The 13,078-nt window shown below is 37.3% G+C and overlaps 1 protein-coding gene across 1 annotated transcript in view; it reads left to right on the forward strand.

Annotated features, from left to right (window-relative positions):
• The first annotated feature begins 4,871 nt into the window (after positions 1-4,871).
• LOC144440491 (uncharacterized) overlaps positions 4,872-13,078 on the forward strand; it is a 10,478-nt gene continuing 2,271 nt past the window's right edge. The window contains exons 1-4 of the mRNA XM_078129870.1: positions 4,872-5,120; positions 5,379-5,522; positions 5,975-6,190; positions 7,181-7,304. Of these exons, the coding sequence (XP_077985996.1) occupies positions 4,935-5,120; positions 5,379-5,522; positions 5,975-6,190; positions 7,181-7,304 (670 nt within the window). The 5' untranslated portion in view covers positions 4,872-4,934. The remainder of the gene's footprint in view (positions 5,121-5,378; positions 5,523-5,974; positions 6,191-7,180; positions 7,305-13,078) is intronic.

Genomic DNA, 13,078 nt, shown 5'->3' on the forward strand with positions numbered 1-13,078 from the left:
TGGTCAACCATGGTCTATACCTGCTACACCATGGTAGAGATGATGGCAAGGCATCAAGACCCTAGTTATACATTTTAGACCATGGTTGACCATGGTATGTAAACCCTGACCATGGTCTGATACCATGGCAGACTGTGGTAGTTCATGGTCAACCATCAAACACCATCAAATACCATGGTGACCATGGTAGACCAAGGTTGCTTTTTCGCAGGGGCCACTGTAAGGGTAGTAAGATGTATGGCTATTTCACTATTCACTACAGGGTAGTAAGAGGTATGCCTATTTCACTATTCACTACAGGGTAGTAAGAGGTATAGATATTTCACTATTCACTACAGGGTAGTAAGAGGTAGGGATATTTCACTATTCACTAAATGGTAGTAAGAGGTAGAGATATTTCATTATTCACAACAGGGTAGTAAGAGGTATGGATATTTCACTATTCACCACAGTGTAGTAAGAGGTATGGATATTTCACTATTCACTACAGGGTAGTAAGAGGTATGGATATTTCACTATTCACTACAGGGTAGTAAGAGGTATGGATATTTCACTATTCACCACAGTGTAGTAAGAGGTATGGATATTTCACTATTCACTACAGGGTAGTAAGAGGTATGGATATTTCACTATTCACAACAGGGTAGTAAGAGGTATAGATATTTCACTATTCACTACAGGCTAGTAAGAGGTGTGGATATTTCACTATTCACTACAGGGTAGTAAGAGGTATAGATATTTCACTATTCCCCACAGTGTAGTAAGAGGTAGGGATATTTCATTATTCACAACAGGGTAGTAAGAGGTAGGGATATTTCATTATTCACAACAGGGTAGTAAGAGGTAGGGATATTTCACTATTCACTACAGGGTAGTAAGAGGTAGGGATATTTCGCTATTCACTAAATGGTAGTAAGAGGTAGAGATATTTCATTATTCACAACAGGGTAGTAAGAGGTATGGCTATTTCACTATTCACTACAGGGTAGTAAGAGGTAGGGATATTTCGCTATTCACTAAATGGTAGTAAGAGGTAGAGATATTTCATTATTCACAACAGGGTAGGACGAAGTATGGCTATTTTACTATTCACTACAGGGTAGTAAGAGGTATGGATATTTCACTATTCACTACAGGGTAGTAAGAGGTATGGATATTTCACTATTCACTACAGGGTAGTAAGAGGTATGGATATTTCACTATTCACTACAGGGTAGTAAGAGGTATGGATATTTCACTATTCACTACAGGGTAGTAAGAGGTATGGCTATTTCAGTATTCACTACAGGGTAGTAAGAGGTATGGATATTTCAGTATTCACTACAGGGTAGGATGAGGTAGGGATATTGCAATATTAACTAAATGGTAGTAAGAGGTATGGCTATATCACTATTCACTATAGGATAGAAAGAGGTATGGCTATTTCACTTTTCACAACATGGTAGCATGAGGTATGGATGTTTTTTCTATTCCATACAGGTTAGTAAGAGGTATCATGGATATTTCGCTATTTCCAACAGGGTAGTAAAAAGTATGGCCATTTCACTATTCAGTACAGGGTAGTAAGGGGTATCTTGGATATTTCACTATTCAAAACAGGGTGGTAAGAGGTAGGGATATTTAACTATTCACTATAGGGTAGTAAGAAGTATTGCTATTTCACTATTCATTATAGGGTAGTAAGAGGTATGGCTATTTCACTATTTACTACAGGGTAGAAAGTGGTATGGATATTTCACTATTCACTACAGGGTAGTAAGAGGTATGGCTGTTTCACTATTCACTACAGGGTAGTAAGAGGTATGGATATTTCACTATTCACTACAGGGTAGCAAGAGGTAGATATTTCACTATTCACTAAATGGTAGTAAGAGGTGTATAGTCTTGCTGCTAGACGTTCGGGCTTTCTTTCGATACTATAAGCGAACGAAGTTCACAGTGAGGGCTTGCCCCGAACAGTCTAGCGAATGTCATTTTCAGACTGGACATTCCATTGAGATCAGTGGGTTGGGCCATGTTTGCATATGTATACTTTAATATATTCAATCTCTGCATGCAGATGTTGACAAGCACATTTATGTCACTACTATGTCTTATCGGTTTATGGTAATTGTGTTTGATGAGTGTGTAGACGTTGTCATTCACACATTTTAGTTAACACATTGGTGGTTATTTTTACAAGCCCCCTCCTTAAGATGAATATGCATGAAAAATTAGCTATTGTCCTATGTTTGTGCTTGTCTCTAATACGGTTCTCTGATTGGCAGTTATTTATATCCTGATGACATTTGCTAGACCTCGGATGTTCCATCCTCGATAGCGATGTTCGGGCGTGTGTCGTATTCTATCGGAAGAACATCCGAGGTCTAGCAGATAGCCTATAAGAGGTAGTGATATTTCACTATTCACTATAGGATAGAAAGAGGTATGACTATTTCAGTTTTCACAACATGTTAGCAAGAGGTATGGATGTTTTTCTATTCCATACAGGGTAGTAAGAGGTTCACTATTCATTACAGGTTAGTAAGAGGTATCATGGATATTTCACTATTCACTACAGGGTAGTAAAATTTATGGCCATTTCACTATTCAGTACAGGGTAGTAAGGGGTATCTTGGATATTTCACTATTCACCACAGTGTAGTAAGAGGTGTCATGGTTATTTCTCTATTCACAACAGGGTGGTAAGAGGTAGGGATATTTCACTATTTACAACAGGGTAGTTCTATCTGTCATTACTTACTATGCTAACTGACATGAAACGATACCCTTTTATGACGTCATAATCCCCTAAAGGCAGAACATTAGTCAGTATAACTGTAAAATCATTGCTGGTCAGGTCGGCCGCTGATCGCTAGTTTTAACTCTTTTGTTCGCATTCATCATGCATTGTTGAATAGATTGCTTAGATTTACTAGTTATGTGACATTTAAAGAATATTTTTCAATGTTGTGGGCGTTTGGAATCACCTTTAAGTGTAGAATCTTATAGTTACTGTTTTCGCACTTGAAATACTGCAAATTAGAAAGAAATCATTTTTACGTCTACATTATGTAAATAACGATTCTGGCTTTCAACACATTACATCAACATTGTTTTGGGGTTTTGTGTTTGCATATGCCAAAGCATATATACAATAAACATGTATGAGTCTGAAGAACTGATTTGTTTCAGATTACTCTGTGACTCACCAGCTCAACATGAGCTCATTTTGGTTCCTTCAAAACACGTTTCACTAGTATGTTGGGTATGAAAGTCGGTATTTATATTTGTTTGTTTGTTTGTTTGTTTATATGTCTTCCAGGCGGCAGTTATTATTCATTATCCAGACAGTATTAATGATCCAGAAAAACCTCTCAATCCATTTCATGAATTTGTCCTGGAAGTATTGGGTGGTGTAAGAAATGGTAAGTATAGTTGTACTGTCACTACTGTAAATATTGTATGTATGTGACAAACGATTACGTACACAATAAACTTCACTATGGTGGTACCTTAAAGTGAAGAATATATTCGCTACTAACAAGTTTTTCCTCAGTAAAGGAGGGTTGTATATATATATATATATATATATATATATATATATATATATATATATATATATATATATATATATATATAATCTCCTGACGAGTGATTTACTCACGAAACAGGCTTGTAGAGACGAAAAACCCTACTTGATTTTCTTCTACCCTCAACATACCCTCAACATAATATATATATATATATATATATATATATATATATATATATATATATATATATATATATATATATATATACAGTTTCATCCTTCCTTCTCCAAGTAGAGTGCTCAGTCGGGTTGGAGAGCTTTTCGTACATAAAATGAAAGGAGACTAGTATGGTATTACATTTTGGATTTACACACATCTTTCAGGTGCCAAATGTATTTCCTGAGCATTGCACCTTTTTCGCTGAGCATCTGCACCTCATTGACAAGCATTTCAGTGAGGTCAAGCATATTCCATAAAAAATTCAAGCGCAACCACAATATTAAAGTGAGCTACAGTTGCTTGGACAATGCTCACAACAAATCAATCCTCTCAAAAGCTAATCAAACACAACAAAGTACCTGTAAATGTAACTGCAGGAAACCAAACGAATGTCACCTTGCAGACAAATGCCTCATAAAAAGCATTGTTTACAAAGCAACGGCCACCACGAAGCACGATCATAAAACATACATAGGTGTTAGTGACACAAAACACAAAAGCAGATGGAATAACCACAAGTCTTCATTCAAACTTGAACACAAGAAGAAAGATACTGTGCTCAGCAAATACATTTGGCACTTGAAAGATGGCAACATTAATCATGATATAAACTGGTCAATCCTCAAAAGAGCAATTCCGTAGTTATTCCGTATTAAAGAGGCGGGACGTTACAATTGCAAGGGTTCATTTTTCTGTAGTTGCTTTGTCCAAAAGTCGACTATCCTATACATATATATTGCCTTTCCATTCTTAGACATTATGGTGCAAGGTCACAGTGTTTCAGAAGGACGAACGAAGGATTTGGGACTGCCGAAAAGTGGTATTTTTTCTGTTGTGGATGTTGACCACAGCGGAATGTTAGTTGGCGTGCCAAACACGGGAGTATCTCTAGTAATTCTACCAAACTCCGTCAAAGTTGGTCAGACGAAAAAGGTATTTATTGGTGTCACGTGGGAAGAAGATGACGTTAACATCACTTGGCAGGGTGGCGTGAATAGACAAGTTACCCTGGAAGGTCGAAGAGTAAGCCCAATCGTAGTATGCGGTACTCATGGAATAACCTTTGAAAAGCCCGTTCTACTTTCTTTTCCACATTGTTTACGCAGTGAAGAAGGATTAACAGTCCTCAGCAGTGAGAGAGATGAGATTGAGCCTGTGTCATGGAAGTCCGCTACTTGCAGTAAAGGAAACCTCCATTCAATGGTGCTGGGAAAACGATGTTTGGTATTCACTCGACATTTCTCTAGATTTACTTGTGCATGTGACAGGGAACATCTTGAGCATATCGCATTGGAACTATTTATACTTCCCTATTATAGCCAACCAACGGATAATGAGGTCAAACTTTTTGTCTACATAGGTGATAATACCCCTGACAATAAACAGGTAACAACACATTGAACAACCAATCGACATATATGATTTAGCGAATAAATACAAATTTATGATTACATCGTGGATGTAAATTTATCTGGAAGGGGAAGTGTTTGTGTTAAAGCAAACGTTTTTTCCACCCAATTCTATCTAAATCATGCTCACTACATTGTTCATGTCTTGATTTTGATCTTACAGTTTGATAACAACTATACATCAATGGGTTTGGTTTATGGCTAAGTTATTAACAATATTTCCTTGTATTTCTAGTGCATTGAGTCCGAGGCAAACAAACTGAGATGTTCACAGTGCGATCCTCAACAATCTATCGTATTGCACCAAGATGACGAGAACTTAAGTGTTAGAGTGACACAGGTTCCACATAATTGGGCTTGTCTCGTACCAGATGAACGGGTAACGCCTTTTTATTGAACTATATTTACATTTTTGTGCTTGAGTGTGTGTGTGTGTGTGTGTGTGTGTGTGTGTGTGTGTGTGTGTGTGTGTGTGTGTGTGTGTGTGTGTGTGTGTGTGTTTGAGCTGTGAGATGAGTATGTAACAACGCACTTCCTCTGTCATGACTCTGCTTTAACAGGCAGAACATACGGCGAACATACAGTGCCATTAGTTTGCATTGTGTACAGAAATGTAGTCGCAGCTCTGTTGATAGGCCTTTGGACATAATTACACAACTATTTCAACAATGTACTATATTCGCTGACACAAACCTATAATAAACAGATTGCTAAAGTGTCTATACAGGACGTGGGACATATTATTGATGTGTGAAGGAACTGTGAGTGCAAATACATTAATAAGTATAACAAAAAAAAATTGACACGGTACCCCTCTATTTTTTTCTATAGGTTATCGAAGCGTCCCTACTTAGGTCAGGAACACGCAAAGCAAGTCTTCCTTTCATGTATAGAAAGTTAACTGAAGTACGAAGCTTCAGTTGTACTATCAATGTAAATACACATCAAAAAAGAAAAACCAGCTATCCCTGGATGAAATGGACACAAAGATATTATCCAGTTCGTTCATCAACAATTGAAATCTGTGTCGCCGAGAACATGAAGGAGGTAAGGGTGATGTTTGAAGATTGTTATCAAACGTCGTTTAATTTGTACTCGAGTTGAATTATAAACACTAAACGCATGATATTACCACAATTAGGCATTTATAAAAATGCCCTTTCCAGGGCTCCATACCTCTGGAAAATAAGGTTGCAAATGCAACAGATTGTAAATCCTTTATTGGAAGTTGCCAAAATAGTACTTTAACGGTAAAAACAGATTACCGAGGTAGAAATAAAAGTGTAACTACTGAAGGCTGGGGACGTGCAAAAGTAACCATAAATTTGCATAAAAAGACATTTCAGGCAGTGTGATGTGGTTAGTGCCCTGTTGTTTAACTATCTCAATATTCTTGATATTTATAAACTACTTGCGACAAAACCCAGACGATATATGATGCAATGAATTAATAATTTCTCGTTCATAACACTATCCACAACCATAGCAACAGTCAAATGATGCTAGATATCGTAGGTATAAGAACGGGGGTTGACAAATAAGTGTGTATATTCACAAAATATATATACAATGTCCAACCAATCAAATCGGCTGGCAATTACATCATCAATCACAGCCCAAACGTTACGGCTGTGCTGCAATGCCATTAACACTGTGTTTGTTCCTCTGCATAATTAATGCATCTTAATGTATTCTCCAAATTTCATTTTGACTTGATACATACATTGATGATGACAAAAGGCATGTTTCTTATATCTGAACAATGCATACTCCACATTTCATAGACATAGATGATAACATGGGATGTAGGAGCACTAATACAATCCTTATGGTAGGCATTTAGTTTGCAGCTAAATATTGCCGTCTCCCTCTGCAACTCCACCCCTTGTAATTACTGTCAGAAGACTCCCTTGTTTCTGCACAGGTTCAAGAAGGGCAATGTATGAACAAACAACAACTTGCTAGCTATACCTTCCGAAGTCATAAAATAATTCTCTCGTTTCTTTCTTCTTGAACCTATCAAAATACTGGAAACAGTCTGCTACTGAAGGCCGTCATAGAAGAAAAGAGAGTGATGGGGTACCTACCTCCCATACAACCCAATCCAGGCTCGACCCATTTTATATTTTCCTCTTAAATCTGTCCGAGTGTATATCGCAAGGTAAATATATCTCGCTGCTTCTTGATTCAATGACACGTCTGTTCATCTTGGTCAACAATCTACTGGCCTGATAGTGTATTAGTCAATTCACTAGATTCTCATCTAACACCATTTATTACACCTCAACAGTTTAGCACAAGTAAACTAAGGTTCACCTATGGTTCACTAATGCTAAATGCTTGACAAATGCCTGTGTGTGTGTGTGTGTGTGTGTGTGTGTGTGTGTGTGTGTGTGTGTGTGTGTGTGTGTGTGTGTAAACCATCTAGTGCAAGATATGGGGTTGAATCGGTTTTATTTTAGCTCTCCGCTACGTAGCGAAGGTTAGCAAAGGTAACGAGATCCAAAACTTACTCTTTTACATTCAGACACATTTTACGAATATACATTAAATATCAGACTGTATTACCGGCATGTTTTTTGCACAAAATAAAAGGTGTACATCGTGTTACCCCTGTTTTATTTCTGTACTCCTTTTTGGCCGTGGATGTACACAGAGTCACCAATTGCGTTACAAACAGACAACCCTGGTCCCACTTGTTCAGATTCTAAACGTACCCTTTTTCATTCCAACACATTTAGTGATTATACATTGAATATACTGTATTACGGTTACACTAAAACGTGAAAACAAACGTGATTCTGTTATATTGAAAATTCTGAGTTTCAGAAATTACAACTACATGCGGGTCTTTAGAATACACATTGTATTAATTGGAAGATCAGTGCTATACCGTCGGCTGAAAATTTGGATATCTGTATAGTCATTACAGAGACTTGTCTCCAGATCAAGGTGATCCAGTTATTACCGATTTTCCTTCTTCGACCAGCGGCTACATAATCTATAAGCAGTGTTAGCCCATTCCAACCTTGGTATCATTGAAAAGCGATCATCTACTTTTCAAACTTCCGAGGCACTGGACATTACTTTTCGATCGTGGAATAACTGTCTTTATGTTAGCGTCTAACGTCATCCAAAATCAACAAAGAATAAAGTTGACTTCAGCTACTTTATTTTGAAATTCTCAATGCTCATTGAAACAGTTGTACCATCGTCTGGCCACCTTCCAATCACAGGTGATTTCCATTGTCAATGTGAGGATATCGACTTGCAAATAAGTGTATCGATAGTTTACATGGTATGGGTTTACAACAACATGTATGCAAACCTACACATAACAAGGGTCATACTCTTGACTTGCTATTATCGACTGATCGACTGATCAGTTCTTGCACTCTGTCAGGGGCGGCGACTCTCCTGTCATGAATTTGTAATTACCGTGTTTGGGTTCTGACATGACACTGTTTATACATGTTGCCAAACACCCATTTAAAAAATTTAATATCTTTTATTATATACATAGACCCTCATATTCCGAAGGTGTGACGTGAAAGTACAGTAATATGAAATCCATACATTTCATATTATTATACTTTGACGTCACACTATAGTAATATGGTCAGAACTACTTTGAATTATTTGTAAACATCATTAACCTGTACAGTTACGATGTTGTTGTTGTTGTTATTGTTGTTGTTGTTGTTGTTGTTGTTGTTGTTGTTGTTTGAAAATATAGTTTCCTTGCTATTCATGGATTGCCAAACATCGATCACCATCATCAGTATAAACAGTGAACAAATACACCTCCTTTGGACACATATATCGCCTTTCGTACAGCCAATAACGTACGTAGACATACTAACATCAACATTGTAAAAACTTCCAGTTGTGATAGTTGCGTATCGCAGTGAAATCGTTGTCCGTTAAATTCAACTATTGATAGAATTTTTGAACGACTTTTGAAAATGTGTTTTTGAAAGTTTCACAATGTTTTCGACATTTTAACTTGCCAGTGTTGATGTGTTTAGCGTATGACTCGTCTGAGCCGAGTTCTATTCATAACCGGTCGAGCATCCGTTTGTTAGTCAATGTCTCCATATGTCTCATTTTTTCCGATGAAAGTGTCTATATTTATATTTTGTCAAAGAATTAATCACTGCTCTTGACAAACGTCCCGTCGTTGGCAAAATGTTCCCTACCTGAAAGTCTGTGGTGTAATTTTACTGATCTCAACATATACGTTAGTAGTAGTAGTAGTAGTAGCGACGGCAGCTGTCGCAATGGACTTCATTCTGAAAACAGAATGAACATAACAGCTGAGCCCTGTAAAATTAATGCGCGTTCAGCGTAAGTTTGAGAATATTTTAGTTTAAAATTGTCATTATAATAGAAATTAATAGTGGGGTGTATGCATATTATAAATCAAAAATTTCCCGACATTTCTCATTCGTGCTACGTCACGTTGGACTCGTGATTCCCGTATGTCTGTATCGGCTCGGAGGGATACGGCCGAGATAAGGGGAGTCATTCGATGACTTAGCACTCATTCGGAATACTGTGAGATTATAGATAATTATTGCAATGACATATATCGGAGTCAAAACAATAGGTACACTAATATCGTATGTCTGGAGATGTCATTCAAGTTAAAGTTTAGTGTCCTTGACCTATTGATATCTTAAATTCTCATCTCATTTGCATGATTTATTGTAACGACCATAGCGTCACATGTACAGATTTTCGAGACTTGGATTTTTGACCGCCGAGCTGTGAGCATCTGAGGAACTCATTGCCTTGGTCTAGGGGGGTACGTGTGAGGCCGTGAGGCCGAACTCGTCAGGGCTTTGATAAATAAAGTCTATATCCACATTCCACCACATACATGGTCTTGTATGCAGTTTATCGTTTTACTACAATGCAATGAATAAAGATTTGTTATTGGTGGAGAATCCAAACCCATGTCACGTTCATAGAGGAAAGTCTTCAAAATACCAAGTCTGGAACCATGACAAGCAAACAACATGTCAAGCTGTAGACGACTGACGATGGAGTTGAAATTTGGAAACCCGACTGTTATCCAAGCAAGAACTATGAGAAGAGAAGACAAAACTAAAACAAAAAGTATAAATAAAATCAAACAACAGAGCGTGAACGCTTTTATATGAAAACCGAACTATTACGTGAACTCTGAACTATTTAAATATACGGTATTTAATTAGTTTTCATGTTCGACAACTTTATGCGGTGGTCTCGTCGTCACTTAAATTAGTTGGATTAGTTTGGTTAAAAATTTCGATACTGTTGCAGTTCGACAGAGAAAGCCGATTTCGCTGATTTATTGTTATGTCTGCCCTTTAGAGACGAGAACTCCTATCGAATATTCTACTTCTAGTCATCAAGCACTTTCTTCACGTGGGTTGAGAACGGGGTTGGGAGAGATTTTTAATTCTATGATGTCCCTGATCACATCGATAATGTGGGTTGGGGGGGTATTGGTTCAGTGGTAATCGTTTTTTGGTCTCGAATTGTAAATTGAAGTTCCTCTTCTGTAATGTATCCTATATATGAGGTGAAGTTTTCTTGACTACGCATACAATCTCATCCATATTCTCATCAACTATATGGTACGTAAATTTCTAACAGAAACGATCACATATTCTAATATGCCAGAATTGTATATGTACTTTACTTTTAATTCTCATGGAAAGAGAGGGGAATGTCGTATTTTTATTTTATTGTTACAGCTTGGGACAAGCCTTGGAGGAGAAATAACAATGTCTTGAATTTGTAATTATCGTGTTTGGGTTCAGACATGGCGTTCTTTATACATGTCGCCAAATATTAAACACCCGGTTAGAGAAATGTATATCTTTTATTGCAGTGACTCACATTGGAGTCGAGACAATAGATACACTAATATCGTATGTCTGGACATGTCAATCAAGTTAAAGTGTCCTTTGTTTCATTTCCATGACGCTCATAAGTATGCAATAGTTATTGTTAACTTAAAAGCTCATCTCATATGCGTGACTTATTGTAACGACCCTAGCGTCGCAGATTCAGGACTGAATTTGACCGCCAAGCTCCCAGCTCTGGCTATGGATTGAGGCCGAACTCAAGGCTTTAATAAATAAAGTCTATGATTCCCGTTACATCACATACATCGTCTCGTATGCAGTTTATCCTTTCCCAATAATGACAGATCAAAAAGATTTGATACTCTAATCTCTGATCAAAGTATCGTTTCTTTCTGTTTGAAAATTTAGCGATCTCCAAATGGTATGTTCATCCACTCATACAACAAAGGAATTTCCAAACAAATGACAAGGCTGACTTGCATGACAAAATTGCAGTCAGCATGGCAGACAATCTACCTGTTATGAATGCCGAATGCCTGTCAAAATTTTATCATGATGAAACTATTAGTAAGTTACTGGATGCGATTGTCCCTGTAACAGTAAGAAGAAGTCGCCGAGAAAGTGTTTTTGTGAGGAACTACTGTCACTTAGAAAAGAATTGCAAATAAGTGGTGCACCCCTCTACTCCATATCGATAGACACATCTTCTATACTAAGCGGATTGAATTCTTTAATCGTTGTGATGAAGTTTAGTCAGTTTTATTCAGGAAAAGCATCCTGAAAACAGATAACAGAAGATTATTTAATATTATTATATATTAAGTACCGAGGCATCGAATTCAAATGCATTTCTAATGACATCGCATTGAAGGGAGTACCATCAACATTCTTTTAAATAAAAGTTTCAAAGCTTACTGACCAACTTGGTGTTCAATCAGTTAAGAATGGTGATTATGATCAACTAACAAATCACATTTTCAACGAGTTTGAGTCGGTGTCAATAGATCTGATAATACACTAATTAAGGAGTCGTCTCCTAACTAGTGAACTTGATGTCCTCCCAAAAAAACTTTTGTCAAAGACTATATTAATTATTTATTCTCTTGCGCATTTCTTAGCTTAATTATACAAACTTTCGTCTGGCACCGTTCCTTGTCATTTTAATCATTCGTCCGTTGTTGAAGAAACCTGATCTTGACCACAGTGTACTGAAAGGCTATAGGCATATATCCAATCTGTCTTTATTGTCGAAAGTTCTTGAGCAGCAGCTAATAAATGATCATCTCGATAAGTTTCAGCTTTATTCAAAGTGTCAAAGTGCATAATGTGCCAATCACAGTACTGAAACTGTCCTCCTCCACGTCCAAATGATGCTTGCATTATTAAATGACAAAAAACATGTAATTTCTCGCCATGCTGGATTCATCTTCACTACGATCATGAAGGTTTATTGAATACTAAAATTGTTTTCGGTATCACATGAATGGGCTTGTCCTGTTTCAGACTGTATCCTGTCAATCGCCACCATTATCTTAAAGTTAGTTGCACTGAACCTTTTATGTCACATTTGAAATATGTATAGTTTAGTTCGCTATGGCCTCAACAGCATGATGTATGCCGACCAATCTGTAGCGCTGTGACTATGTTGAAATGTTCAAAAATGGGTTGAAGACATCGTTTTAGAAGGTATCTGGTTTAGTGACGATCGCACAATGTCACACAAGTGCAACAATCGAACATCGTTCGTTTAGGTCAACCCCCCCCCCCCCCCCATAAACAAGCGCGCGCTTACAAGTGGGGATTAAACATGTACATTACGATGTGATGAGAATTGTAGAGGTCACACCACTATGATCGATGTAAGGTAAAAACATGATTGTAAACACATTAACATTTGATACATATATCAACCATAGTATGCCCACGTCTCATAATGCATATTGGCATAGCATTTGGCTTTAGTGAGTAATTTGCATAAAAGGTTTTGGTAATTAGGCTATGTATTAAGAGCAAGTTTCTAATTTCGTATAATTTGGCAGAGACATCAACCATAACAAAGTACACATATCTTATAAAG

The sequence above is a fragment of the Glandiceps talaboti genome, chromosome 9 (assembly GCF_964340395.1).
Source record: "Glandiceps talaboti chromosome 9, keGlaTala1.1, whole genome shotgun sequence".
NCBI classification, from domain to species: Eukaryota; Metazoa; Hemichordata; class Enteropneusta; family Spengelidae; genus Glandiceps; species Glandiceps talaboti.